At 43.8% G+C, this 27571-nt stretch overlaps 1 protein-coding gene and 1 pseudogene across 5 annotated transcripts in view; both read right to left on the bottom strand.

Moving 5' to 3' along the window:
* Positions 1–9503: 9503 nt before the first annotated feature.
* LOC100856689 lies at positions 9504–10414 on the bottom strand (annotated as a pseudogene).
* A 1352-nt stretch (positions 10415–11766) lies between these two features.
* SASH1 (SAM and SH3 domain containing 1) overlaps positions 11767–27571 on the bottom strand; it is a 314530-nt gene continuing 298725 nt past the window's right edge. For 4 of the 5 annotated variants that reach the window (XM_038526301.1, XM_038526300.1, XM_038526299.1 and 1 more), the window contains 3 exons: positions 17759–18861; positions 16284–16415; positions 14875–15138 (listed from right to left, as the gene is read on the bottom strand). In XM_038526301.1, coding sequence (XP_038382229.1) covers positions 14875–15138; positions 16284–16415; positions 17759–18861 — 1499 coding nt within the window. Of the gene's footprint in view, positions 15139–16283; positions 16416–17758; positions 18862–27571 lie in introns of all 5 variants that reach the window. The other variant, XM_038526298.1, reaches the window with a different exon arrangement.

Here is a 27571-nt window from a genome sequence, read left to right as displayed (position 1 = left end):
TTTTCTCTCCTTTCCCTTTATTCCCTTTCATTATTTTTTATATTCCCCAAATGAATGAGACCATATAATGTTTGTCCTTCTCCGATTGCCTTATTTCACTCAGCATAATACCCTCCAGTTCCATCCACGTTGGAGCAAATAGTGGGTATTTGTCGTTTCTAACAGCTGAGGAATATTCCATTGTATACATAGACCACATCTTCTTTATCCATTCATCTTTCGATGGACACCGAGGCTCCTTCCACAGTTTGGCTAAGCCTTTGACAGGTGGAGAAGATCGGCCGCTTTACCGACTTACTGTCACCAGCCATCTCTGTGTGACCTCAGCCGCTCCTGTCACCTCTCGGGGTCCTGTCTCCTCACCTATAAACTGGGAGGGTTGAAATAGATCCTCTGGGTTTTGACATTGAGGATTCAAGAACTTGTGATTCACAGACAGTCACTCATTCAACAAATACAAATGTGTCGAGTGCAGAGGTTCAGACTGGTTAGAGAGCAAACCTGTGCATTCCTGGGCCTTACACTGTAGCAGGAGGGGACAGGTGATAAGCAACATAGAGAAGAAAGTAAGTAATATGTCAGAAAATGATCCATGCTACCGCTGAAGACAGAGCAGAGAGGCAATCAGGAGTGACAGCAATGGTGAAGTCAGGACGGGGCTCTGGCCAGTCAGCTGGAGCAGAGACCTGGAGGACAAAGGTGGGGGGAGGCAGTCATTCAGATTTGGCTGGGGGGGGGGAGCGGGGGGCTGGCTCTACCGTCACTCCAGATGGAGGAAAGCACCCTACGAAGACCCAAAGCACAAGCCTGACTGATGGATTTGAGGACAAATAAGAAGGCTTGTGTTGGTGACTTAGCCAGCTGGGAGGGTATGATGGTGGGGTTGGGGAGACCAGATAGGAAAGAAGGGTTGATTCCATAGAACCCTGCAGGCCACTGTGAGGAGTCTATCCTTGACTCTTAAAGAAAGAAGCCACTAGAGGGTTTTGAGCAGAGGAATGACATGATCTGCCTTATGTTCTAACAGGGTCTTAGTCTGTTCAGGCTGCTAAAATAAAACACCATCAGGGCCCCTGGGTGGTTCAGTCAGTTAAGTGTCTGACTCTTGATGTCGGCTCAGGTCATGATCTCAGGGTCGTGAGATCGAGCCCAGCATCAGGCTCCATGCTCAGCACAGAGTCTGCTTGGGAGTCTCTCTTCCCCAATCACATACTCTCTCTCAAATAAATAAAATAAATCCTTTAAAAAAAAAAAAAACATTGTAGACTGAGAGACTTAAACAACAGAAATTAGTTTTCTTACCATTCTGGAGGCTGGAAAGTCTAGAATCAAAGTCCAGCAGAGTTCAGTGTCTGGTGAGAACCCTCTCCTTGGCTTGTAGAGGACAGCCGTCTCACTGTGTCCTCACATGGCAGAGAGATGAAGCCCTGGAGTGTCTCTCTCTTCTTATAAGGGCACTTAGCCCACCCGGGGGCTTCCCTTCATCCTCTCATCTAAACCTAATCACCTCCCAAAGGTCCCTTCTCCTAAAACCATGGAGTTTTGAGGAGCACAAACATTCAGGCCAGTCACTCGGGCAGCGCTGTGAGCTAGATAGCAGGGAAGGTGGTGATGGAGGCAGGAAAGCCAGAGGCTGGGGAACTACCCGCCAGAGGTGCTGGTGGCTGTGTCTTGAACGGTGAGGTAGCAGCGGAGGTGGTGACACGTGGCCAGCTTCTGGAGAGGCGGTGAAAGCAGAGGCAGCGGGATTTCCTGACTGGCCATAGGTGGAGGCTGGGAGAAAAAAAGAGGTCAAGGATGGCCAAGGATTTTGAACTGAGTACCTGAAAATTGGGATGTATTGAGGTTAAGAGGTCGATTTGTGAAGGGAATTGGACGTGCAGCTTTCAGGGGGGCCTTGTTGCTGGAGATAATGACCATACTCTGAGATTTGTGTTCATTCCTGGTACTGCCCGGCTGCATCAGTCTGGAAAAGTATCTTAACTTCTCTAAGCCTTGTTATTCAGGATGTATTTGTTCACCCCCACGGTATCAGGTACTGTGCTGGATGCTGGGGATACAGAAGTAAAACAAAGTCCCCGCCGTCATGGAGCTTACGTTTGGCGAAATAAAGATGATAATAAATGACCACTTGGAGTTGACTGAATGATAATGTAAATTGCCTCAAGCACTCAGTATGGTGCTTTGTCCAATTCGCAGCTGATTCTACACCCTCCTCTTGCTTTCTACCAGAGGAAAATATGTGTCACATGCTTGAGTGGACCAGTGAGGGGCCAGAGGGCATTTTGAGTGGCAGCCTTCCAGTTTTCCAGAAAGTACAGAATTGACTCCCTAAGAATAAAATATGGGATATTCTTATAGAAATTATACAAATGATATGCTGCCTCCACAGCAGAGTGCAGCCTCTGATTTTTATTCTTTGATTTTATTCCGGAACCCACTGGAAGCCAGCATAATGTCATAAATGAGATGGTGCTAGACGAGGCATGGCTAGCCTAACAAACTAATAGCAAATAGCTGGGACCATGTAGTTCATTTTTGTTGCAAGCATCATCCCCTTAGTTAAAAGTATTATATTTCTTCTGAAATGATAGCTGTTTAGGATCACTTCTTTTACTCCAAGTGGGCTTTTCTTGGTAAAAAGTAAACCACAGAGAGGAGATCACCATGGGAGAGAAAAGAGCCTGGTCAGACCCTGGAAGTCTGATGTTCTGGAACAAAGGGCAAGGAGAGGAGGAACACTGAACGGCAGCATCTGTAGAGATGGGGGGGGGGGTGGGAAACAGGAGTGGGTGAGGTGAAGCTCTGGAAGAGAGCACACACGGATGGGCTCCAGGAGGTCGGAGGTGGGAGGTGGACACTGGATTTCACAGTCGGGATGTTTCTTCTGTCAGTGGCCATAGGTGCATCCAGGGAGCTGTGGACTCAGGACATGTGGAGGATAAGGAAGGAGAGACAACAAGAGCTGGAGAAATGGTCAAGAACTTTCCTCTGAAAAACAAGGGGGTGGGGTGGGAATTATCTAGACCAGGGAAGTGTGGAGTTGAGAGAGAATTTTTATTTTATTTATCTTTTCTTAAAAGATTTATTTACTTTAGAGAGGCAAGGAGGAGCAGGAGAGGGAGAGAATCTCTGGCAGACTCTATACTGAGCACAGAGCCCGCTGTGGGGCTTGATCTCAGGACCCTAAGATCATGACCTGAGCCGAGGTCAAGAGTGGACGCTGAATCAACTGAGCCACCCAGGCACCCTGAGGGAGGATTTTTAAAGTGAGGAATGGTTAATAGTGTTCTGGTTGGTTGATCTCTCTTTGTAGGCAAAACCAACAGACAGCTCTGACTCACAAGCAAGGTTTGGAATTCTTTAAGAACCACAAGTAGCCTACAGCAGAGGCCTTCAGGCTGGGATGCCACTGCCTTGGAATCTTCAATATGGGAATCTGCTTCCAGCTCAACAATAGTCCTAAAATTGACCTGCCTGGGGATGCCTCCTGCCAGCATGCCTTTCCCACCCCTTCTTCCATAAATGCCCCTCTCCTGCTTCACACACATACACACACACAAAAGTGTACATCTCAACAGGTGAAAACATCTGTGCTCCATACAATTAGACAAACTTAAGACAGCTGGTTTTGTATCATCTTCTATCATCAAGGCACCATAAGGCAGCCCCCAGTTCCTGCCATTCATCTATCAGAGACACTTCCAATAACATCTTCAGTTCTTATGTTTTATCAGTATTTATCAAAATTGTTATATATCTGTACATTGATAATTTATTAATAATAGTCATGGAAAAGATAACTAAATTCAGATTTACAAAAAGCCTAATGGTCAAAAGAAATTAAATTTCAGGGATCCCTGGGTGGCGCAGCGGTTTGGCGCCTGCCTTTGGCCCAGGGCGCGATCCTGGAGACCTGGGATCGAATCCCACATCGGGCTCCCGGTGCCTGGAGCCTGCTTCTCCCTCTGCCTATGTCTCTGCCTCTCTCTCTGTGTGTGTGACTATCATAAATAAATAAATAAATTAAAAAAAAAAGAAATTAAATTTCAATTCACAAACATTTTTGTTATAGGGAAATATGATGATCACAAAGACTCACATATAAAAAATGTATTAGGGTAAAAATGTGTGAAGGCGGTAGAAAGGATACAGGATTTTAAGGAGAAAAGGGAGCATGGTAAAATTTTTGAATTTTTTTTTTTTGTGCTTTAGATGGATAGATATCAAATTGCTATGGTATTTATTTTCCACAGAATATATTTTTAAAAATAATGTTGCAATTTTATACAAGTATTTATAGTAAGCTGGAAATGTACAGTCTTACAACTATTTAAACTTATGATTTAGAACTTTTAAAGGGCAGCTTCAAAATGTGCAAGAAAGTTTTTTTTTTTTTTTTACCATACATGAAGAATTTTAATATCAGGATTTAAATTTTTGTGCTAAACTCATCCCACATAAGTGAGTAATAAGAACAAAATGCTGAGAGGTGAGAGCCACAAGAAAGAGTCCAATTTCTAAGAGGAGCGACCTTTTATATGTATTCTGAACAAAGGGATAAAGGCCAAGAAGGACAGGCCTAGTTGGGGCATTGGGTACAGTGATGGCAAATGAGAACACAAAAGGGATGCACATGAACACAACTCCCAGATCCTGTGAGACATACAGAAGATTCTTACAAAAGAATGCATCAGTCCCAAAGGCTTTGGGTTGGAGGAATCTTCTACTAATCCAATCTGAAGCACCTTCTGGCAGTCACTCTCTTTCCAGCACTTTCTGCTCAATCAATCATCATAAAACAAAGCAACAAGAAGTAAAATATTTTGTAAACTGTACTACATGTACACTTATGTGCAATGGTTAGATGTATACATTTTCTATTTGTACACTGTTATGTATACACTGTTTCAATTAATTTTTAATAACCTTATTGACATAATTCATATGCTGTTTAACATATATAATTCAGTGGTTTTTAGCATATTCAGATATGTGCAATCATCATCCCTCTGTAATGTTAGTACGCTTTCACCACCCCAGAAGAGAATCCTGTATTAGGAGTCACTCTTACTCTCCCAAACACTCTAGTAAATTCTGGTACTTAGGTCAGATATATGACTTATAAATATATTCTCCCATTCTGATGGCTTATTTTTTTATAGTGTCTTTAGAGCTTCTAATTTTGATTAAGTCCTATTAATGTATTTTTCCTTTTGTTGCTTGTGCTTTTCTTTATCATCCCCACAAATCCTTTGCTTAATCCAAGGCCATGAACATTTATTTTCATGTTTTTCCAAAGAGTTTTCTAGTTTTAGATCCTACACTTGGGCCAGTGATCCACTTTGAGATCATCTTTGTATAATGATGTGTGGTAGGTAGGGGCCGACTTCATTTTTTCATAAGCGTATATCCACTTGTTCTAGCACTACTTGTTGGAAGGACAAGTGGGCTAGAACTCCCACTTTAATTTTTTTTTTAATTTATTTATGATAGTCACAGAGAGAGAGAGAGAGAGAGAGAGAGAGAGGGAGGCAGAGACACAGGCAGAGGGAGAAGCAGGCTCCATGCACCGGGAGCCCGACGTGGGATTAGATCCCGGGTCTCCAGGATCGTGCCCTGGGCCAAAGGCAGGCGCCAAACCGCTGCGCCACCCAGGGATCCTGAACTCCCACTTTAATGTCTCATTTACTTTTTACAATAGTCCAGTGAGGTAGGAATTATTGTTCCACTTGTAAGTGAGGAAACTAAGGCCAGGGTAGGTTAAGTGACTTGCCTGAGGCCCCAAGGAATGCCCCGTAAAAGTGGAATTTAATGTGACTCTAAAGGCAAAGTTCTTCTACGACAATCCCAGCTGCTGGTAAAACACACATACATACTCATTTGATGCCTTTACTTTTCTTTCTTGTTAGATATTCCGTTCCTGAGGAGATGTTAGTGTTAAGAACTCTGAAGCCAGAAAAGACAAGCACAGTTCTTATTTTTTTTTTAGATTTTATTTATTTATTCATGAGACACAGAGAGAGAGAGAGAGACAGGCAGAGACACAGGCAGAGGGAGAAGCAGGCTCCATGTAGGGAGTCCGACATGGGACTTGATCCAAGGTCTCCAGGATCATGCCCTGGGCTGAGAGCAGCGCTAAACTGCTGAGCCACCCCGGCTGCCCACAGCCCTTATTTTTTAAAAGCTAGTTTAACTAACTAACTAACTAACTAACTAACTAACTAACTAACTAACTAGTAATACAATAGAAATGAAGACATTTCCTACAAATTGGATGACCTGAGAAGTGTGAAAATTAATGAAGGGAAACCTCATGAGAATGGGGCCTGGCGGCCTGGCAAAGGAGAGCTCTCAGGCCCTGGGGCTCACAGTTAACTGCAAACTCGACGGGAAGGGATGTACCTTGCAGGTGGAAACGCCTTCTAATACCCAGCAGGTGAAAGAAAGGCTTTGCTCCTGCCCTGACAACAGCCCAGCCAATGAGAGAGAGAGATGGTCACAGCACAGCCAATGAGAAGCCGCCCGGTTTACGCCAGTGAACTCTTTGCTCTTACCAGCCTCCCGGACCGTCTGCTTTTTCTAGAAGAGAGCACGCATCTCCTTTCCACTGCGGGCTTCTCTGTGGTTTGTCCCAGCCTGTTAGTCCCGCACTGCAGCTCTCTGCTCTTCCAAGTAAACCCATCTTTTGCTGCTGACATTGCTAGCAGCTTTATTTTTAAGCTTAACGGAAGTCTGTATTTTTGGTAGAGCAACAGCACACGGCTCCAGGAGACAGAGTCACGGGCCCCAGAGGGTCAGCAGGAGACCGGCCGACCAGCAGAGACTGGAACCGAGGTAGGTGCCGCAGCTGGAAAAGCAGGAGGCCACGGTGGGACTTCGGGCACAGGCCTCCAGGCCGGGCGTCCCGGCCGGTAACACCCGCCGCAGACACCCTGCGCGAGCCTCATTCCTTCTCACACCTGGCATTGGTAGGTCTAGATCCAGACGCAGGTGGAGCATCTGGTGGCTTGTCCAGCATGAGTTGTGTCCCACACTGTGGGCAGGGAGGGGGCCGAGGGGCACTTCCTGCTAGCCACTGCACACGCCAGCAGGAATCCTCCAAAATCAGAGGGAGTGGATGCGCCAAATGCCTACTCCCAGGACAGTAGAGACACAACTCTTCTCTGCTGGTCCAGTTGTTTGTTGTTTTGCTTTGTTTGCATCGCAGAGCCACTGTCTCCTCATTCTCAGCCCTCTCCGTATCTCACATGACCTGTTTTCCTGGCGAGATTAACATCTCTGTGTCAGGTGTTTTATACCCACTATGTTGCATCTCCCGTTGCACCGTAAAGGCAGACTTACAACATATATTTTCAAATTGCTGATGATCCCTAGGATACCTCAGGGATCACAGTCAGCTCTTCAAAACCCACGTGTGGATCCTCATTAGCCAATTTATCTTAAGTTTGGTTTTCCTTCCAGTCCAGAATGAATCTAGTGACTATACGTTCACCATCAGTTGGGAATGCCCAGGAGGCATTTGCGCCCTTCGACATCAGCCTAATTCAAACGAAGGGCTGAGAGTGGCTGGAGATGCGTGGGCTCTGTCGCCCAAGTCAGAGCTTTAGCCTTGCCTGTGCGTACCAATTTTTATTGCTTAATTTGGAAGTTCAAAATGGGAGTCTTTAGTTTTTGAATATTCGGGGTACCTGAAAAGAGATATTTGGCCAGTGGCATAAGGAATCAAATAAAAGAACGGCTGAACAAGCTTTGGAAAGGACAAGAAGGCCTAGGGTTCTTCATTGCCAAGCTTCCTGGGCAACCACATTCAGACAGTTCAACCCTCTGAGGTCTCTGATCTTCAACTCCAGGGCCCAGTTCTGTGGTCATGGAGGCTGAATGACCTGGCATGAGCCATCCTCACCACTCAGAGAGGCATGGGAGATACCATGACTAAAGGTTGCACCCCCATGAAATGTGAGTGCTCCCCAGAGAAATGCAGTGTGAATATCCATAAAGGGGAAATTTGGTTGGGCCTGGAAAGTCTGGAAAGCACCAGACTGCTGCAAACATGTTCAAGGGAAAGCTACAGAGAAGTGAGGGAATGTGCGATGGCTATAATCCTGGACAGGATCCTGAGCATGGGCAGAAGGATTAGACCGATGGAGGGACAGCTCTGTAGTCATGGCTGGAGGGAGGAGGAAAAACTAGGTAAGGATGTGTGCTGAGAGAAGGTCCAGAGAGGAGGCCCAGTGGGTGGTTTCCAAGTGTTCTATTGAATGGGGGAAGAAAGAGATTATCCAGTCAGGATGAGAGGCAAGTGGATCTGCAGTTTGGGGATGCAGGAGATAATTTCTCAGTTATTTTCTTTCTTTCTTTTCTCTTGTTTCCACTGCATTTATTACTAATATAAAAAAAAAAGTTAAAAAGAAAAAAAATTCATTCTCGGTTCTCCAACGGCTCTCATCCCCCCTCCCTCTTGCCCACACAACTCCTGACCCATTTCCTCAGGGCCAGTGCAAAACTGAACCTGTTCACTGCCGTTTTCACAGAAAACAACCAGTGCCAGGGATGTAGGGAAGAAGGTTAGACGAGGGCGACAGTACCGTCCAGGTTTCACCCAAGGGTAGGCCAGGTGGAGATTCACAGAATTCGGATGAAAGGGCTGGTGGCCTCACAATGACGTACTCTAACTAAAGTAAGCTGGAGAGGAGATAGGATAGCCCGTAAGAGGTTTTAGAGGACATCTCATGGGCTTGTGTCAAACCCCGAAAAGCCAACACCAGGAGAATGGGGAGACCCGGGAGGCAGTCTTGCAGAAAGTTTCACAATTCTCCCATGTTGGGAGGTGTGGAAAGTCTAGAGGGCATCAAGAGCCTCACTCATTTTGGCAGAAAAACTCTAGTGTTGGGAAGTCACAGTGATGCCATGGACACTGAGAAAGGCTGTGTACGAGGGGATGCACAGTTTCACAAAGCACAGTGATCACAGACCAGAGTGTGGGGATCACGCTACTGACGCAGGACCTACACAATCCAAAAGCTGGGAGGGTGGCCTTCCAGGGAGTGACTCTGCACCAGTCATCCATACTTGACCCCAGGTCAACTGGCAGCTCTGGGGGTAGGGTTTGTCACATAAAAAGGATTTAAAACAAGCATCTAGAAGAAGGGAATGGTAGGAAACTGCTCCAGGGCTCGTACGAATCGAGGGCAGTACTGAGGGCTGGGTGGACAGATGCACAAGAAACAGCACCAAAGAGGTTTCCTGTTCAGCAGTGAGTCGGCGAAGGGGAATTGGATCCAGGAGGCAGTTGAAGAGAGCAGAGGTGGGGTCCTGAAGGCGAGTCTCTGGAGGCTGGATCAAAAGAAAGCCCACACTCTGGGCACCAGTGATGAAACACAACTCTGGACCCCAGAAGGGGGAGGTGGCAGATGGAGGTGGGTGTCACTGATTGAGGGTGGTGGGCAGAACAGCCTCACAGTAGCCGTCACAGGCCCACAGGGCAATATATGGCTGCTAGGTCAGAGGGCTCCTTCCAGCCCAGATGGGAGGGCACGGTCTCGTAGAGGAGGTCCATGGGCGCCTGGGAAGAAGGCACAGAGGTCCTCATATCGACAGTGGTCCTTTGTGGCAAAGTGTCGGCAGACAGGGCGGTTGGATTTGTCTTCCATAACTTGGGGGCCATTGTTGGGCGGGCAGGTATTTTTGATAAGAGACCAACTTTTGAGCCTTCGGGGTTTTCTCTGCTCTTTATGAAAGCCTCCTCTGGAAGGACCCCCATGGCCCGGTCCAGGAAAAGGAGGTTCAGTATTGGCCCCCCCACCAGCCACGACCATCTGGGCCGCCTCCCTGGATCAGGCCTCTGCCCCTGGGAGGAGGTGGGAGGCTCAGCAGTGGAGTCCTTGGTCCCCTTGACCCTGGAGGACCTCTGTGAAGAGAGTCTGCATTCCTGTTTGGCTCCTTTCGCTCAACACCGTGTTTGTGAGATTCATCCAGGTTGCCTGCAGCAGGAGTTCGTTCGTTTTCATTGCCACGTAGCATTCCGTTGCATCCCGTTGGGGGGAGGGCCCAGAAGGCTGGGTGGTCCGATGGGACTCCCATCCTCCTGTCTCCAGTCTCCTCCTGCTCTGGCAGCGGGGGCTGCTGCTGATTCTGCTTCTTTCATTTGGGCATCATGGTTGTGGCAATGGCTGCAGCAGGATTTGGAGGGCAGTCTCTCAGTTATTTTCTCGTGCTTTTCAAGACTCTGTGTTTCTAAGTGTCTAGTGCTCTTAGCACCTGGTGTAGTGTTGGAGGGGCGCTGTGTGAGGGGAATGCTTGCAAATAAGGCTGCCCACAGTCCTGATGAGAAGACCAGACCTACACTTGAGCGAGCATGCATCCTGTCTCTCACACACATGCACATCCTCCAAGGACTAGGTACAGGGTGCTGTGGGTCTTCTTAGCTAGGAGTAAGAAAGCCATCATTCTGAGGTCTCCCAAATGGCACATGTGGTTAAAGAATGACAACCACCCTTCTGTTTTCCCCATTCCCTAATCAAATGTGCTCTGTAACCTCTAAGAGAATGCAACATAAGTGTCCATACATGAAGTGTCCCTAGAACGAACACTTAAGGCCAAGAGTGGGGTCAGCGATTCTTAGGAATCATAAAGAAGTATCTTCTTTGAATTGATCTGTTAAATCTTAGGAGTCAGTTTGAGATAAGATTGGAGGCTTATGACTAGTTCTTTAACACAGTGCAGCACTTCACATGAACCCCCACACTAACAATGTGTGAAATACCCCATATACAAAATGGATTAGGAGGAGAGTAAGACAGTGATTTATAAACAAAACCTATCATGGTAAAGTTTCCTCTAATGAAATCCACCAGTGGATTTAAAATATTCCATCAAAACGTAAAATACATGTACTTTTAACACAATTCCGCATGCTAAGTGATGTAGGTACAAGGGTATTCCTAACAGCGTTTTTTGTAACGGCAAGATACTGTCCTCTCACCGAGTGGTGATTAAATTATTGGCATAACAATGTTATGCAGCCTTTAAGAGAATGGAGGAGTCACAACATGGAAAGATCTCCAAGATACACTGAATGTAAAATCAAGGTGAAGAAGTGTGAAGAATAGGTCATCATTCTTGTATGGAAAAATACATAAGCAGTTATATTTGTAAATATATGGAGCAGTTCTAAAAAGATTGGCAAAGACAGTTCTATTACTCACCTGCAATGACCGGAATAGGTGGCTGGGAGGAAGGGAGAGGGTGATTTTTTTTTTTTTTTTTTTAAATCTCAAGTATGAGTATTACCTAAACAAAATTTTTATTACACAGTCCCTCATAGTTAAAAAAGCATGTTTTTATATCAATTGTGGGTACACCAATATTGAAAAATTGTCAGGTCCATCAATTCCTATAATATCCCAACCTAGATTTTTTTTTGTGTGTGTCTCAATGAAAGGTTTGGGTTTTGTTATCATTTAACTGTATAATACTGGGCAAGTCAACCACCGACGTGAACTCAAGCCACTTCATTTGAAAATGATGGGCTTAGGCTACAGATGACTTCTGAAGTTCCTTCTGGTCTAAGATGCTGTGGTTACAGGATCTGATTATGCAATATCTAGGGAAGGGGGGGCGGGAACCAAATTGGCAAAGAGAACAAGCGTATGTCAGATAGTAGTTTTGGTGATGTGGCAAAAGTAACTAAATACAACTGTGCATATACACTTTGTAAATTACATTTCCATTCTACTCCATTCATACCAAGGAACAACAAAAGGGCATAGTCAACTGAAGAAATTTATTTTTTTTCTAGGTACATAGATGACATAATTATAGACAAGTTTTGATACATAGGAAAACCCTTCTGTCCACCTTTCTCTTTGCTAAGTGAATCATCACAATAATTTTTACAATTTTTAAAACAATACACAGCTTTCCTGGGCTGAAGCAATCGCAAGGACATATTGGGACTGGTATATTACAGCTACTTACAATGTTTAAGAACAGCAATGGAGAAAAATAAGTTATTTAAATATTGATTTCATATACAGAAAGTGCAATGTTGTTAGTTGTTATATAACTTGCTTGACTGTTTTCTCTATCAATTTAAAATCAAGATAATTCGGACTCAGACTACTAGATTTTCTGAAAATAATACAGTACACACATGCAGCATTGACTTGGTGAACTGATTTCTTTTGCTGCAGTTATGAAAGCAAATTTTGCTATGTCAGGAACTGGTTTGCCATAGACTAGTAATTTCCAATTTCACCCACACCGGGGATCGGGACAGAGAAAAGGGCTGTGAAGGGAAGGCCATGAAAATGTATCTGCTTCTCGGTTATCTGGGAATGTAAATAGTGGTTGGGGCTGGCTGCATTTCCTTCTAGACAGCTTTAAAGTAAAAATTACACACAACCGATGTGTAGCTACCTGAGCCAAACTGCCTTTCTAGGTTTCTTTTGTGCTTTCCAAAGACAACACTTTTCACCCTTCCTCCACATTCTGTATCAAGTGCAACTGATTAAACCTGGGTATTGTTGATGCCTAACACCTGCCTTTCTGACAGGTGGCCCCTAAACCACCTTAGTCAAATGTCACACACAAACATTCAGGCTTTTCTAGGATCAAATTAAAGTTTAAAGCAAAAGAAGACCAAACAAATACAAGAAAAAAAATTTTTTTTTTTTTTTTTTTTTAAAACACAATAAAGTAAAAACCTCAAGACCTTTCAGATTAGGACGATCTTCCCACTGAAAATCACTCATGGTCCCTGAATTTGATTTTTCTCTGCAGAGGCAATGACTTCCAAAGAAGAGTGACAAAAATATGATTTGGCATTCTCAAAAACTCCAAAGTTTTCCCTTTTCTGGCGCCACTTTTATGGAAAAGAAAATCTTACACTGAAAATAAATGAACACTGGGAATTACACATAAGATTTCTCCTCCTCCTTTATTATCTACTGTGTGGCTTGTGTGTGGTCAGCTTAAACTATGAGCAGGATCGCAGAATGTCATGCCAAGGCACTGGGCAGCAGGAGGAGTGTGTGGCCTTGCACCCACGTCCACCTCAGCATGAGAGATATGTTTCAGCGGCGTGGTCACAGGAGAGACCTGCAGCCACTACATTCCATGTGGGCTGTGTGCACAACCCAAGATGGTAAAAATGGGCTATTTTAGAGATTTCAGTAGAAAATTGGCAGCTTTACCTTTTTCTGCATTTCCACAACTTCTTCACATGGCATTTTCTAGAAGGTGAATATTGTTGAAGCATATTTTTAAAATGTGTACCAAAGCATGAAAAAATAGATCACCTGAGCATATCTTTTCCCTCAGAAACATGGATCCAAGTACATAGAGCAAATGCTGAAGATGGCTTTGTAATGAATAAAATTATCCGCCCCCCCACCCTGCACTGAGGGAAATCATTTTAATGAGTGTTTAAGAGCTTTTGATCAAGGCTTTGTGTTCAAAGTGTTTCTATTGTAAGTGATCACATTCAGTGCTTAAAATAGTTCTGATGATTAAGAATGTAAAGGAAATTCATTTAGTAAGCAACAGAAACCTTAATTTAGTTGCCTAAATTTGTGTGCTAGAAAAATTAAACCCCAGACTAAAAGAGGATGGGAAATGCTACAGTCAGTTGGAAAACAACTGAAAATATGCAAATGCTTATTAATACATGGCTAATGTAGTTTATCTGGCTCCAAAATGAACTTTTATCCAAATTTAAAGAATTATCTCAATATGAAAGGAAGGAAAACTTAATTATAAAAGTGAAAAAAGAAAACCCTTTTAACATTTATAAATCACTTCCCTTTTAAAAAGATCTTTCTGAAATATTCAACCTTACAATGACTTTGCAAAGGTGACCTGTTAACTGATGACTGAATTTTGGGATGGACGTGGTCAGGATCCAAGTCAATACTGCAGCACGATGACCAACATGGTAAACAAAACTAAACTGATTAAAATGAAGGTAGTTACTATACACACACACTCACACACATGCATGCACACCCACATACACACCTGATCTCTGTGAATTTCAGATAGCTTTTTACTGGATTTATAGTTAGTGTAAAAACTGAAAGCCAACATGAAGTTTGTGCCTGATAAACACCTCTATAAAATAAGCCATGTTAGAATGAGGCAATTAGAAAAGCCCATTTTTTTTTTTTTTTTTTGCTGAAAACATCTCACATATGTTAGATGGCAGTCTAAGCTGAAGATTGGAAACTATGGTTACAGGGTAGTGAACACTAAGATAACTGCTTCAAAGCTTATATTAAGGCAAATAAAAGCTGATTGCTAGAAAGCAATTATTAAAATGTCTCTTGTTTACTTAAAGGAGAACAGGCCTTTTTTTTTTTTCTTTTTTCCTAGTGCAGCCAGATTTTCTTACTTTAGAACAAACAGGCATGGTCAATAGTGTACAATAACTCCCGAGTCTGTTACTTTGGCCTAGATAAAGCCCGTCTGGCCCTCAGGTATCCTGCAGGGTGACAGATGGAAGGGCAAGGGCGTTATCAGGAACGAAACAGGCTGCCCCTCCCTCTGCTCCCAGCCCTCTCCCAGCACACCAAGACGGGACTGGAGGCACAGCATATGTGGCAAGTTGGCATCCTGGTTCTTTTGTGTTCTGAAAATAAAAATAAGTGCTTGTCTTTTCTTTGGGGGTCAAAGAGAACCACACCAATTTCCTCGAGGGGGCCTTTCTGGAGAAGAGAGGGTCATCAGTCCAATGCCAAGGTTTCGTGCTCTGTGTGGCCATACACTAGGCCTTTCTTCTGGATCTGGTCTGCATGTCCCGAGGAGGAGGATTTGCATTAGCATAAGCACAGTGAAAGGGTGGCTCTTGTCCAGGGAGCTCCATTATGGGCCTGGCTACATGGCCTCAGGGCCTGGGGGCAGTTTGAAGAGTCTGGCTGCAGACACGAGCTTGCTTATGTGTCTCTCCTCTGTAATGCCGGCCTCCTGAAGGCAAGTGTGGGACAGAGAAGGCACTTGGCCCAGTGTGCTGAACCCAGCTTCAGTGAGGGCGCTGGTGTACATGGGCAGACCGATGGAAACCAGCCAATCCGACACAGACGAAACGCATCCAGGAGAGAGGGGCTTTCTACAGATTTCTGTGAGTCCACCACTTGGGATCTGGATAAATAAAGAAAGCAATTTTAAAGACTTGACACAGGCCCCTGGAGGGTTTCTTATACTCCTAATAGAAATGCTACTTAAATACTACATTGCCAGGCTATTAGGAAGTGCCAATGCCATGAGCTGTCAAAGACCAAGAGTAGCATCTAGAATTCTTTCTCAGCTTCTCAAAGGTGAGACCCATCTTCAAGGAAGTTTTTCAGGTTCTAGAAAGTACTGGAATTAGATCTAACCCTAATTATGTGTTCAAGTCTCCAAACTGGAAGTATTTCTATAACCTGCTCTTTTGTCTTGTGTGGTGATATGCTCTTTAAGGAAATCCCTAGGTGATTAAAGAGGCAGGCCTGTGCAGTAGTGTAGGAAGTAAGATACTCAGTGAGTAGAGTTTTTATAAAACAGATTTTCCATTGTACTTTGAATCTACGTTAACCAGAAAATAAAATACTTCATCAATGTAGTTCTAAAAAAATTAAAATACAATAATACCAAGTGATGGCTCGGGTGGGGAAATGGACATTTACACTCGACTTCTGAGAAGACCAAATGCTTATCTTTCAGGAAGATGGTTTACTAACGAGGGTGCAAATCCTTGAGATTTTGTGCAGGCTTTTGTAAGCAAACCGTCCTAAAGGAATATATATACTCAGAAATTAACCTTGGGAGTCTACAAAGCTTTATTATATGTTAACAGGGGAGTTCTTTACTAAATTTTTTTCAAATAATAAGTTGGCGAAAAACTTAAGTGTTTCAAAAATAGGACTGGCTAAGTAAGGGCACATTTACCAGAGCATTCTGACCTATTGATAATATAAAAGAATGTTTGGTAAAAGAGCCATGATCTGATAACTGAAAACAGGTTTCAAAACTATACATCTACTGTTGTAGGTGCAGTGAAATGACCAGATTTTTTTTTTTTTTAACTTCTTTCCAGTGCTAGGATTATGGATAATTTTAATTTTTTTTCTTGCCAAAACTGTATTTTTAAGACTTTGTAGGCTGAATATTACTTTCCCTCCAGTGTCTCCTGATAGCTGAAACGAACCCTGGGTACTTAGCGGTTGCCAGTATCCTCATCATAAGTGCTATAACTACATGGATTTCAGAAGTTGAGCAAGGGGAGACCCCAGGTGCCAGCTGCTCACCGCCATGCGGTGCTGCTTCCGAAGCAGCTTCACGCGGATCTGGTCCATGTTGGTGGCGACGTCCCTCTCGGGCTGATCTAAGTCTTCTGCATATCTCTGCACCAGGGCTTCGGGAATCCCACAGCGGCCGTGCTGCAGGGGACAAGAGAAACGTGGCATCAAGGAATTCTATCTCTAAGAACAGCAACCGCAGGTAGGATAAGGCACAGGCAGCTACTGGGAAGTATCACCAAAAGTTTTCATTTGAAATTAATATATTTATAGTCAAGATGGATGTTTTGGAGAGAATATTTGATGTTTTAATCTTTCAGGTACTGATGAGCTCTAGGAAAAGGTTTTGAAATGTAAGTAAAGCAGAACACAGTTGTCTTGTATATGTGAGCCAGCGACCTCTCCTCACTTCACCAGATCATTTTGCGCAGTGGTTCTGAAGACCATCTCCTAAACGCAGGGGAGAAGAGCAAACTCGTGCTCTACAGGTAGTCTGCTCTTTGCGCTCTGTCTTATCCTGCCAGGCCCGAGGCCACCGTTTATTGTAGAGTGCAGTTCTCACTGCTTTCCATTCTAAAGGGTTATTTCACTCAATATCAAGGAGGTGGAGGGTCAAAAGAATTTTATAACAGGGACTCCCAGGAATGCATTATAACAAAATACACATTTCTAGATCTTTTTTTCCCCCCAATAAGCAAGGAGTTTTCATTATATGAGCTTAAATGAGTTTTCTCAGTGTCTTTGGTACAGTGGGATAGCTCATAATCATTCCCCCTTACTCATACAATTATATGATATAATTATGTTTGAAAAGGGTTCTACAGTTTTCAAAGTATTTTCACATTTATTTGCTCCTAATAATATCTAAGGAAGGTAGTTATGCAGGTTATTATTAATCCTGTTTTACAAACAGGAAACGAAGGGACGCCTGGGTGGCTCAGTGGTTTAGCGCCTGCCTTTGGCCCACGGCGTGATCCAGGAGTTCCCAGGATCGAGTCCCATGTCGGGCTCCCTGCGTGGAGCCTGCTTCTCCCTCTGCCTATATCTCTGCCTCTCTCTCTCTGTCTCTCACGTATAAATAAATAACATCTTTTAAAAGAACCCAAACAAACAGGAAATGGGGATTTGTTGACATCTACACACATAAGCGTTCAGTGAGACATGGAAACTGCACCTCAGGTCTGCCCACTGAGCCGGCCTTTTCTGGAACCAGTTCTAGTACTCCCTGATTGTTCTCCCTGCAAAATACGGCTGCCAAAAATTAAAAGTAAGCCAAAGAGGAGGGGAAAAATAGAGACAAGAACGGAAAAGTCCAAGGCTGCATTTGTGTTTTATCTGGACTCGGCTCCCGTTCATCCCGGCGCCGGGCAGCAGAGGCCATGCTCAGGCTTCCAGGCCTCCCGCCGCCGGGCCAGGCCCCGGGGGCCTCTTCTCACGGGGCTGCCTGACCTACAAAAAGCAGGGGCCTGCAATGCCCTCGGTACCTTATCCGAATATGGCTCCTCGGTGAGATCGATGCCCTCGGCTCGTAGCTTGTTTTCGGTGAGCATCTCCAGGTCTAGGCCCCGGGCGCAGGAGATCTTCCTGCTCAGAGCCGGGCCCAGCTTGACGCCGTGCTCCTGGAGGCTCGTGCTCTCCGGGAGCTCTGACAGCCAGGGCGGTGGTCTGGCGCTGGGCGGGCTGCCGGGCTCCTGTCCTGAGGGGGGACTAGAAGCCTGAGGGGAGGGACAGTCACCGGGGCTGCCCTTCTTAGCCGGCAGGCTGGGCGCGTCGGCGCCGGGGGGGAGCCCGTTGGCCAGGCGCTCTCGGCTCTTCTTGGCCGGGACGGGCGGAGGCTGTGCGGGCGGCTTCGCCTGTGCTCTGGCCTCGGGGCCCCGCTGCTCAGCATCTGGGCCTTCTTTGGTGCCCAGGGGGTGGTGTGTGCCTTCGCAATCGAGTCCCTTCCTGTGACCCTCCAGAGGCGTCCTTGTTAAACCGTGTTTCACCCCGGGAGGCTGAGCATCGTGGCTTCTGGGCAGGCACGGAGGAGGTGACGTGCCCCCGGCAGGGGCCGCTATGGGTCCCTCCGGTTTCTTAGTAGCTGTCTTCTGAGGTTCGGGGAATCTCTTGCTTTGGGTCAGTAGCAGTGCATTGTCAACAGCAGGATCTCGTTTGGGGCTTTGAGCCTTTGCGACGGAGGGGGTTGTCTTTTGTGGCACTTGTGGTACAGTCTGAGGGGAAGGTTGTGTCACCTTGCCAGGCACGTCCTTCTCAGCGGCAGGCTCTCCTTGAAGGCCGTCCAGGGAGTGGGATCGGGGCCATGCTTCCACAGGCTGGGGGTCCTCCAGGGTCTCACAGCTCCGACAGATGGAAACGGGGAGGCTTCTTCGGTTTTTGTTGGAACCAGTCACACACGGCTGGTCACAGCACTTAGAGGCGTGGGCGGGAGGACCGCTGCCCAGCCTGCCCTCGTCCCCCTGCTTCAGGGCATCTGCCGACTTCGTTAAAGGCAGGGTCGGGTAGCTGCCCCGCTGACTCCTGGTGAAGGACTTCAAGCTGGACTCCGTTGACGACTTGACCGACAGAAGGCCCGTCTTCCGAGTCTTGCCTGTGAGACAAGGACGTATTTTACAATCATTTTAAGAAATCAAACTCCTGTAAAGACGTGCTGACCTAATTGAAATCTCCCCACTCCTATGTCCCGCAGTTGAATGGTACTAAGGACAGAAAAATCCCCATTTATGATGTTGGGTGGTACAGGATTATTCGGGTCCCATTTTTATTTTAAGAGTTTCCAGACTTATTAATGGATTTGTAGAGACTGAAATTAATTGTCTTGAGAGAAAGAAATAGGCTGTGTCAGGCAGGGAGATCAGTCTAGGCCTAACGTCTGTTCCCAGCTGCAGTCCGTATAGAAGAGGCTGGATCACCGGTACCCGGTTCAGAAACCATACAATGGGATTTTGGTTTTGGGAGGACAGTTTCCCAAGGTCAGGGTTGTGAGGGGCCGGCGTACTGAATTCCACCCGTGCTCCCTAAGGCTCGCTGGTGACCACAGAACTCACCAAGCACACGGTCCCCTAAGCTCCCCGTCACTGGTTCGTTGGTGTGTGTGAAGTAGATACATCCTTGAAACAGTCAACCAACCTTGGTTCAAGTAAGTAAACAAGCTAATGGGAGTATTTTGACGGAGACAATCTATAAAATACTGATATGGTTCTAATTTCCAGGGAGGTGCCAGCTCTGATTAAAATCAATCGTCAGCTATCACTGAACTTATTAACCAGACATCATCTATTAATTTGATGGTGAGCTGGCAAACTGCTAGTATTGCTTGATAAGCTTTGCTGAGAATTTACCCTGTGGTCAGGGCCTGTGTGCTAAATGCTTAGTCTTCATCAGTACTTTTAACACACACACACACACCCCATAATTAACTGTCCTTTGCTATATTTTGGTTAATCCCACATTTGATGTGTTCTTTGATGATGGGCTGAAATGCCTAAGGAGAATAGTACATCAGATGACCCTAGTATTCCAGGCCGACAGAAGAACATAAAAATGTAAAACCCACATCAGGTTTGGAAGGTACAAAGAACTGGCTGGCTGTACTCTGAAAGACCACATCTTATAACTAAAGGCTTTCTTCCCTTCCCTTTAACTGTTAATAGAAACTGTATGTAGAGATTACACTTCCCCATTCTGCTTATATTGGAAAGATCCCTGAATTCACCTTGCAGGTAAAGAATGGTTTGCCAGCTTCTGTAGTTCTTCAGCAGGTACATCTGGATGCTTTTGAGCTTTACATCTGTCACTGTTATCTGTGAAATCCTTACCAATCCAAAAACAGTTTGGAGAATGAAATTCCTGAACGTGTTTGGATGCAAAAAGCTTATTAACAGGAAAGAAAAACCTTCAGGACTTATGGGAGGACTCAGATATTTCCTGGAGCTCAGGAGTCGCTGCATTCAGCACTCCAGGTGGTGTGTTTTTTTTTCCAAACAGTTCACGCACAGTGTTCTATTAGTTTCAGGTGTATAATACAGTGATTCAATGATTCTGTACGTTTCTCAGCGCTCATCGGTGTACTCTTAATCCCATTTTTTTTCACCCATCCCTTCACCCACCTCCCCTTTGTTCTCTGTATTTGTCTCCCTTTGTTCATTTTGTTTCTTATATTCCACGTAAGAGTGAAATCCTATGGTATTTGTCTTCTCTGATTTATCTCACTTTAGCATTATACCCTTTAGGTCCATTCATGTTGTTGCAAATGACAAGATTTTGTTCTTTTTATTTTTTTAATGTCTGATTAAGATTGTGTGTTGTGCCTATTAGCACATCTTCTTTATCCATCTATCAGTGGACATGGATTATTCTATATCTTCACTATTATAAGTAATACTGTAATAAACATAGGAATATATCTATCTTTTCAAATTAGTGTTTTCATTTTCTTTGTGTAAATACCTAAGTGGTGAAATTACTGGATCATATGGTACTCTTCTCTAAATGTTTGGTAGAATTCACCTGTGAAGCCATTGGGTCCTGGACCTTTTCTGGTTGAGTTTTTTTTTTTTTTAATTTATTTTTATTCTATTTTAGATTTTTTTTTTAAGAGCACACACACTTAAGTCAGGGAGGAAGGGGAAGAGAGATTCTTAAGCAGGCTCCACACTCGGGGCTGGGTCTCACAACTCTGGAAATCATGACCTGAGTCAAAATCAAGAGTCAGAGGCTTAACTTACTGAGCCACCCAGGCACCCCTGGTTGAGTATATTTTTATTACTGAATCAATGGCATTGGTGGTGGTATAGTGCTGAGCAAGATGCCTTCCAATTTCATTGCTAGTAAATGGTCTGTTCAAATTTTCTATTTCTTCCTGATTCAGTCTTGGAAAGGTTAGGTTTGTAGGAACTTACCCATTTCTTCTGGTTGTCTAATTTGTTGGCATATAATTTATCATAATATTCTCTTATCCTTTATATTTCTGTGGTGTCAGCTGTTCTTTCGCCTCCATTTCTGATATGCATCCTCTCTTTCTGATGAGTCTGGCTAATAGTTTATCAATTTTCTTGATCCTTTCAAAGAACCAGCTCCTGATTTCATCTGTTCCTTTTTTTTTTTTTTTTTAATCTCTCTTTCATTTATTTCTGCTCTATCTTTGCTTCCTCTACTGGCTTTGGGCTTTCTTTTTTTTATCTAGCTCCTTTAGATGTAAGGTTAGGTTGTTTGAGATCTTTCTTGCTTTCTGAGGTAGGCCTGTATTGCTATAAACTTCCCTCTTAGAACAGCTTTTGCTGCATCCCAAAGATTCTGGACCATTGTATTTTCATTTTGATTTGTCTCAATGTATTTGCCGATTTGCTCTTTGATTTCTTCATTGACCTATTCATTGTTTCATAGCTTGTTACTTAGCTTCCATGTATTCATATTCTTTCCAGACTTTTTCTTGTGGTTAATTTCTAGTCTCATACCGTTGTGGTTGGAAAAGATGCCTGATATTGTTCCAGTCTTTTTGACTTTGTTGAGACTTGCTTTGTGGCCTAACATGTGATCTATTCTGGAATGTTCCATGTGCACCTGAATGTGTATTCTGTTTTTGGGTAGAATGTTCTGAATATATCTATTAGGTCCATCTGACCCATTGTGTTATTCAAAGCCACTGTTCCTTTGCTGATTTTCTGTCTGGATGATCTATCCATGGGTTCAAGCCCCCTATTACTGTATTCCTGCCAATGTCTTCCTTTATATCTGTTAATATTGCTTTATATATGCAGGTTCTCCCATGATGGGTGCATAAATATTTACAATTGTTATATACTCTTACTGGATTGTTCTCTTTATAGAGAGTACTGCTTTGTCTCTTGTTACACTGTTTGTGTGAAAGTCAGTTTGTTCCAATATAAATATTGCTACCCCAGCTTTCTTTTCACATCCATTAACATGGTAAGTGTTTTTCTATTCCTTCATTTTCACTCTGTGTCTTTAGGGTAGGTCTGAAGCAAGTCTCTTGTAGGCCGCATATAGATGGGTCTTGCTTTTTTATATATTCAGTCATGCCACATCTTTTGACTGGAGCATTGAGTCCATTTACATTCAAATTAATTACTGATAAGTGTGTACTTATTGCCATTTTGTTCCTTATTTTATAGTTGTCTTAGTTCTTTATTCCTTTCTTCTCTTATTCTCTCCCCTGATGTTTTGATAGTCTTCTCTAGTGATATGCCGTAATTCTTTTCCCTTCATTTTTACATCTGTTATAGGTTTTGATCTGTGGTTACCATTAATTTGATATGGAACATCCTGTGCACCTAGCAGTTTATATTAATTTGATGGTCACTTAAATTTGAAACCATTCTAAAAGCACTAAATTTTTACTCCTTCCACCCCTAAACCTCATGTTTTATGTATATGATGTCATACTTTACATCTTATTTTGTGCATCACTTGACTGATTTTTACAGATATAATTGTACTGCTTTTGTGCTTTAACCTCTGTACTGGTTTTGTAAATGATTGATCTTCTACTTTTATATTTGTATTTACCTGTAAAATATTTTCCTTTCATAATTTTCTTATTCCTGATTATAGCATCTTCTTTCTACTTAATTCCCTTTAGTGTTTCTTGTAAGGCTGGTTAAGTGGTGATTAACTTACCTTGTTTGTCTGAGAAACACTTTAGCTCTCCTATTCTGAATAGTACCCATGCTGGGTAGGGCATTCTTGATTGCAATTTTTTTTGTTGTTGTTTCAGCATTTTGAATATATCATGCCATTCCCTCTGGCCCCTGCAATGTTTCTGGTGAAAACTCAGCTGATATAGCCTTATGGGGTTTTCCTTATATGTAACTGCTCTCTCTTGCGGCTTTAAAGATTCTCTTTGTTAGCACTTTTTGCCAATTATTATGTATCTCAGTGTGGACCTCCTTGTATTGATTTTGTTGAGTGCTCTCTCTGCCTCCTGGAGGCAGATGTCTGTTTCTTTCCCTAGATTTGGGAAGTTTTCAGCTATTATTTCTTAAAATCAATTTTCTGCCCCCTTTTCTCTTCCTGGGATCCCTATAATGTGAAGTTATTACTTGATTATGTCACTGAGTTCCCTTAACCTATTCTCACTTTTTCTTTTGTCTTTTTGATGTTCAGCTTGGTTGCTTACCAATATTCTGTCTTCCACTCACTGATCCATTCTTTGCTTCCTCTAATCTACTACTGATTCCTTCTAGTTACTTAAAGTTTCAATGATTGAGTTCATCTCTGATTGGTCCTTTTTCATATTTTCCATCTTTGTTGAAGATCTGGGATCTTCTACTCTTCTCAAATCCAGTATCTTTATGACCATTATTTTTAATTCTTCAGGCATATTATTTATCTGTTTCATTCAGCTCTTTGGCTGTGGTTTTGTCCTGTTCTTTCATTTGGGACATATCCTTCTATTTCCTTATTTTGTCTAACACTGCATTTGTTTGTACTTATTAGGAAAGTCAGTTATGTCTCCTTATGTAACCTTATGAAGGAGAGGTCCTGTGGTGCCCTATAGCACAATGTCCCTAGTTCACCTCAACCAGAAGCTTCAAGGGTGTCTTCTATGTGAACTGAGTGTACCCTACTGTTGTGGCTGAGCCTCATTTGCCTTCAGTCCAGTTGGTTGTGTCTACTTTGCCTGTGGTGGGCTGGGTTTGGTCCCTATGCTAAGAGATCAGTCTGGGTGGTCATGGGCTTGCAGTTGGGTGGTCGTAGCAGTCAGATCAGATGCCTACTCTCTGCCTATTTGCAAGAGCTGCAGTCATACTCAACTACAGAGTGTTCTCCTTGCGTTGTTCTGAGAAGTTTTTGTTGGTGGGCAGGGCTGGTAGTCAGGCCAGATGCCTGCCAGGACTGCAGATGCATTGATTGGTAGGGCACTCACTCTGCACTGGTATTTATAAGGTTTGGCTGCTGGGACTGAGTGTAGTGGGGTGTGTGGTTATCTTCCCCTCTCTGTGGGGCACGAATCATTTTTCAGAGGCAACTGTCCCTGCCAAGGCTGCTTATAGGATGAGACCTGGCAAGCTCTGCTTTGGAGGGAGTCCTGCCAACTGAGATGGTCTGGATGGAGCAAGTTCACAGGAGAACCTGGGGGCAGGGTGCATGGTGTTAGCAAGGTAGGTGGAGAGTCTTCACTCTGTTTCCTGCAGGTAGTCCAGGTGGGGGTGGAGGCAATGGCACCAGCCAGCTCTTTTGTTCTTGGAGAAGTCTCCTAAAGATCCCTGTCTCTCCAGCACCAATTCTGAGATTATTAAGTAAATCTCCTGCATGCATACCCCAGGTGCTTTTCAGACTGCTGCTTCTATGCCATATCTCAGCAAGGTTGTTTGTTATGCTAACTCTTTCAAGGCCAGGACTATTTCCTGTCACCCTCAGCTCTCCTGGAGCTGGGCCACTGATTTTTAAAGCCAGATGGTGGAGACTCATCTTCTCATTGTAGCCCCCCCACCATGTCTAGGGTGGCTGGGGTGTGGTCTGTTCTCCATTCTCTGGTGCTTATGGAGTTCCTCCTGTTTGTGGTTGGTTTCACTAGGAGTTTGGTTCCTGACCATGTCTCCACTCAACTGGAAAGTCTGTTTTGCCCATTGTTGGGTTGTTTTCTGGGTTGGATGCATTGATGTGGCTGTTACCTAGTTGTGTCCATGGGACAAGGTAAGCTTAGGATCCTCCTACTCTGCCACCTTCCAGAAGTCCCCTAGGTGAATTTTCAGTGCCATCTTAACACAGGCTGCTGTAACACTAGGATTTAGGGAGAACCACTATCTTCCCAAATTGATAAAACATTTTGGCAGAGTTCATGGATCAAATTTTGAAGTCCCCAAAATGCTCATCAGAATTGGGATTAGGGTGAGGTGAGCAAAGTGCCTAGGGGGCACAAGTGGAGGTGACTGCTGTCAGGGTCAGGCAGGTATAGGTGAATACCTGACAGTGAGCACCTCCGTAAAGTCAACACCCTGCCCACTCACTGGGAGAACCCCAGTCCAGTCCTGGTTTTGAGCTCGTAATGGCTCTCAAACTATTTTTTTAAATTATGACCTACAGTAAGAAACACATTTTACATTCATCCAGTACACGCAGAGACATAATGAAACAAAGATTACAAGTAACAATACCAATCTTACCTTTGGAATGCACCCTGGTATTTTCTATTTTATAAAACTACTCTCTGTGACCTTCTAAACTGATTTTACAGTCCACTAATGAACTGCAATCTGCAGTTTAAAAAGCTTTGCTTCGGTAGGTGCTCAATATTTTAACAGATGGGCTACTTGATAGGATTAAATAGCAACTATCAACCCTGGGCATTTTTCATGATGGTCTTCATGTGTTCGACAGGACTTTAGGGGATCCTTTACAACTGTCTTTAACAGTAGTTACGTTTCTTGCTATAAAAGGAGTCTGGGGGCAAGAGGACATCAGAGCCACCCATGGTAAAATGGAATGCACCTGACCCCATTTAATGTCAGATGCCTGTGTGAGACAAGTAAGCTTCCTGAAATTTCCTACTGAGGGCCTCCCTGTGAGGACAGGGAGGAAATAAGATACGTGGCCTTCAGATCACCCTCTGCCTCAGTAATTGCTCTGCACTCAGGCCATGGCGCAGAGGCGTTTAAGATACTGCTGCCTTTGTGACCCTGATGGATGGCTGACCTGGTAAATTGTTTTCCTTAAGGACCTAATAGCTCCCAAAAGTCAAATGCTGGTTTTTACTGTGAAAAGAAAAGGACATAGGAGACACACAATTTAGGTTTTACAGCTGCAGGTATTTTGGATGCAATTTATTTGCCTCACATGGCAGTCAGGAGGAGCAGACACTGCAGACTATGCGCTAGGAGAAGAAGAGGTCAGAAAGGAAAAGATGATTGCCAAGTTCATAATGGTAACAGAATCATCCTTTTTCAGAAAACCATACTTTTCAAATCAGGTGTATCCTTTTTAATGAAGCTTCATTTACAAAAAGATCAAAGCTAGTGTTGAGATGGCTCAAGGCAAAGCCCAGGCATGTTGCTACCACCCCACCCCCACCGTGGCCACCATCCCTCTTAGCGCCAAGGCCCTGGGGCCCCCCTGAGATTGGCTGCCAACTCCACAGACCAGGGCTTAACAGTTGCAGAACAAGCACTGGCTCCTTTAAATGCACCTCGCACTTATCTCTACTTTCAATGAAAATACTTTCCTAGTGAGAACTAGAACAGCTTTAACAAAGGGGGTGGGGTGGAGTGGGGAGACACCATGTTCTTAACTGTTAAGTGGACCAGGCAGAAAAGATGAAAAAAAAAAAAAAAAAAAAGTCATACCTATTTTGAAAACCTCTTGCTTTTGAAGTGCTTTTTGATTTGAGTTGTGGACTTTGGCAATGTTATACCTTGCTTGTATACTGTTATGCTTGTTTTCAAAATAAAGTTTATGGTTGATCCTGTTTGTTCCAAAATCTGTCTGTTGAACATCTATGTGTGTATGATTATGAAGAATATATTATAAGTAAACTGGTTGAGATTGAATTTGTCATTTGCAGTGGGTATGGCTGGTGCTCAGTGCTCCAGTTAAGGGCAAAAACATATTCTCTAATAATTTCCAGGAAGTAGGCCATGGGTAGGCCTGGCCTACTGATGTGAAGTGTGGGGACATAACAGCCCCCGTCATGCTCTCTGTGGGAGAAGGAAGTACCATATTAGATGTATGTAGTTATGTCTAGCTGGTCTGAAATTTGAGATTTTTTTTTTTAAGACAAAAATGTAGTATTTTAAGATTTAATCCTATAGCCTATACTTATTCAGAGATTTAGCTTCCACAGAAATGAAGCAAAGACTTTTGAATAAAGTCAGTCTTTTTGCTGTATTGTGGTATGGATTTAGATGTTTTTGCACTGTCATCTGTGACATACCACTGCCAAATCTATCTGTTCATCAGAGGAGTGATGCAACCGTGATCCACAAGAGGACAAGAAAGTTTGCTTCACTGGGCATGTCCAAACACTGAACAATTTGTAGTCCATGTTTAATAAAGCCTAGGTATTAATATATCCTTACTTTGTTTAACTCTTAGAACAATCTGTAAGAAAGATGCTCATTTACTATTTCAGTGGTGAGGGGGCTCAGAGGTGTGAAGTCATTTGACCAAAGTCTTGGGCTTGTAAAATCTCTGTTCAAACCCCCAGGACCAGGACTATCTCATTCTAAACCCTCTGGTTCTTTTCATGATCCACACAGGGGCTAAGGCACTAAGAGCTTCCAGGTAATGGGAAGTTGAGGATCCTTTCTCTGACACACAAGTGTCTTAAACTTTCCATTTAT

Source organism: Canis lupus, chromosome 1 (genome assembly GCF_011100685.1).
Source record: "Canis lupus familiaris isolate Mischka breed German Shepherd chromosome 1, alternate assembly UU_Cfam_GSD_1.0, whole genome shotgun sequence".
NCBI lineage: Eukaryota > Metazoa > Chordata > Mammalia > Carnivora > Canidae > Canis > Canis lupus.
Note: the sequence above shows the minus strand (reverse complement) of the source record. Positions and strands in the feature narration are given on the sequence as shown.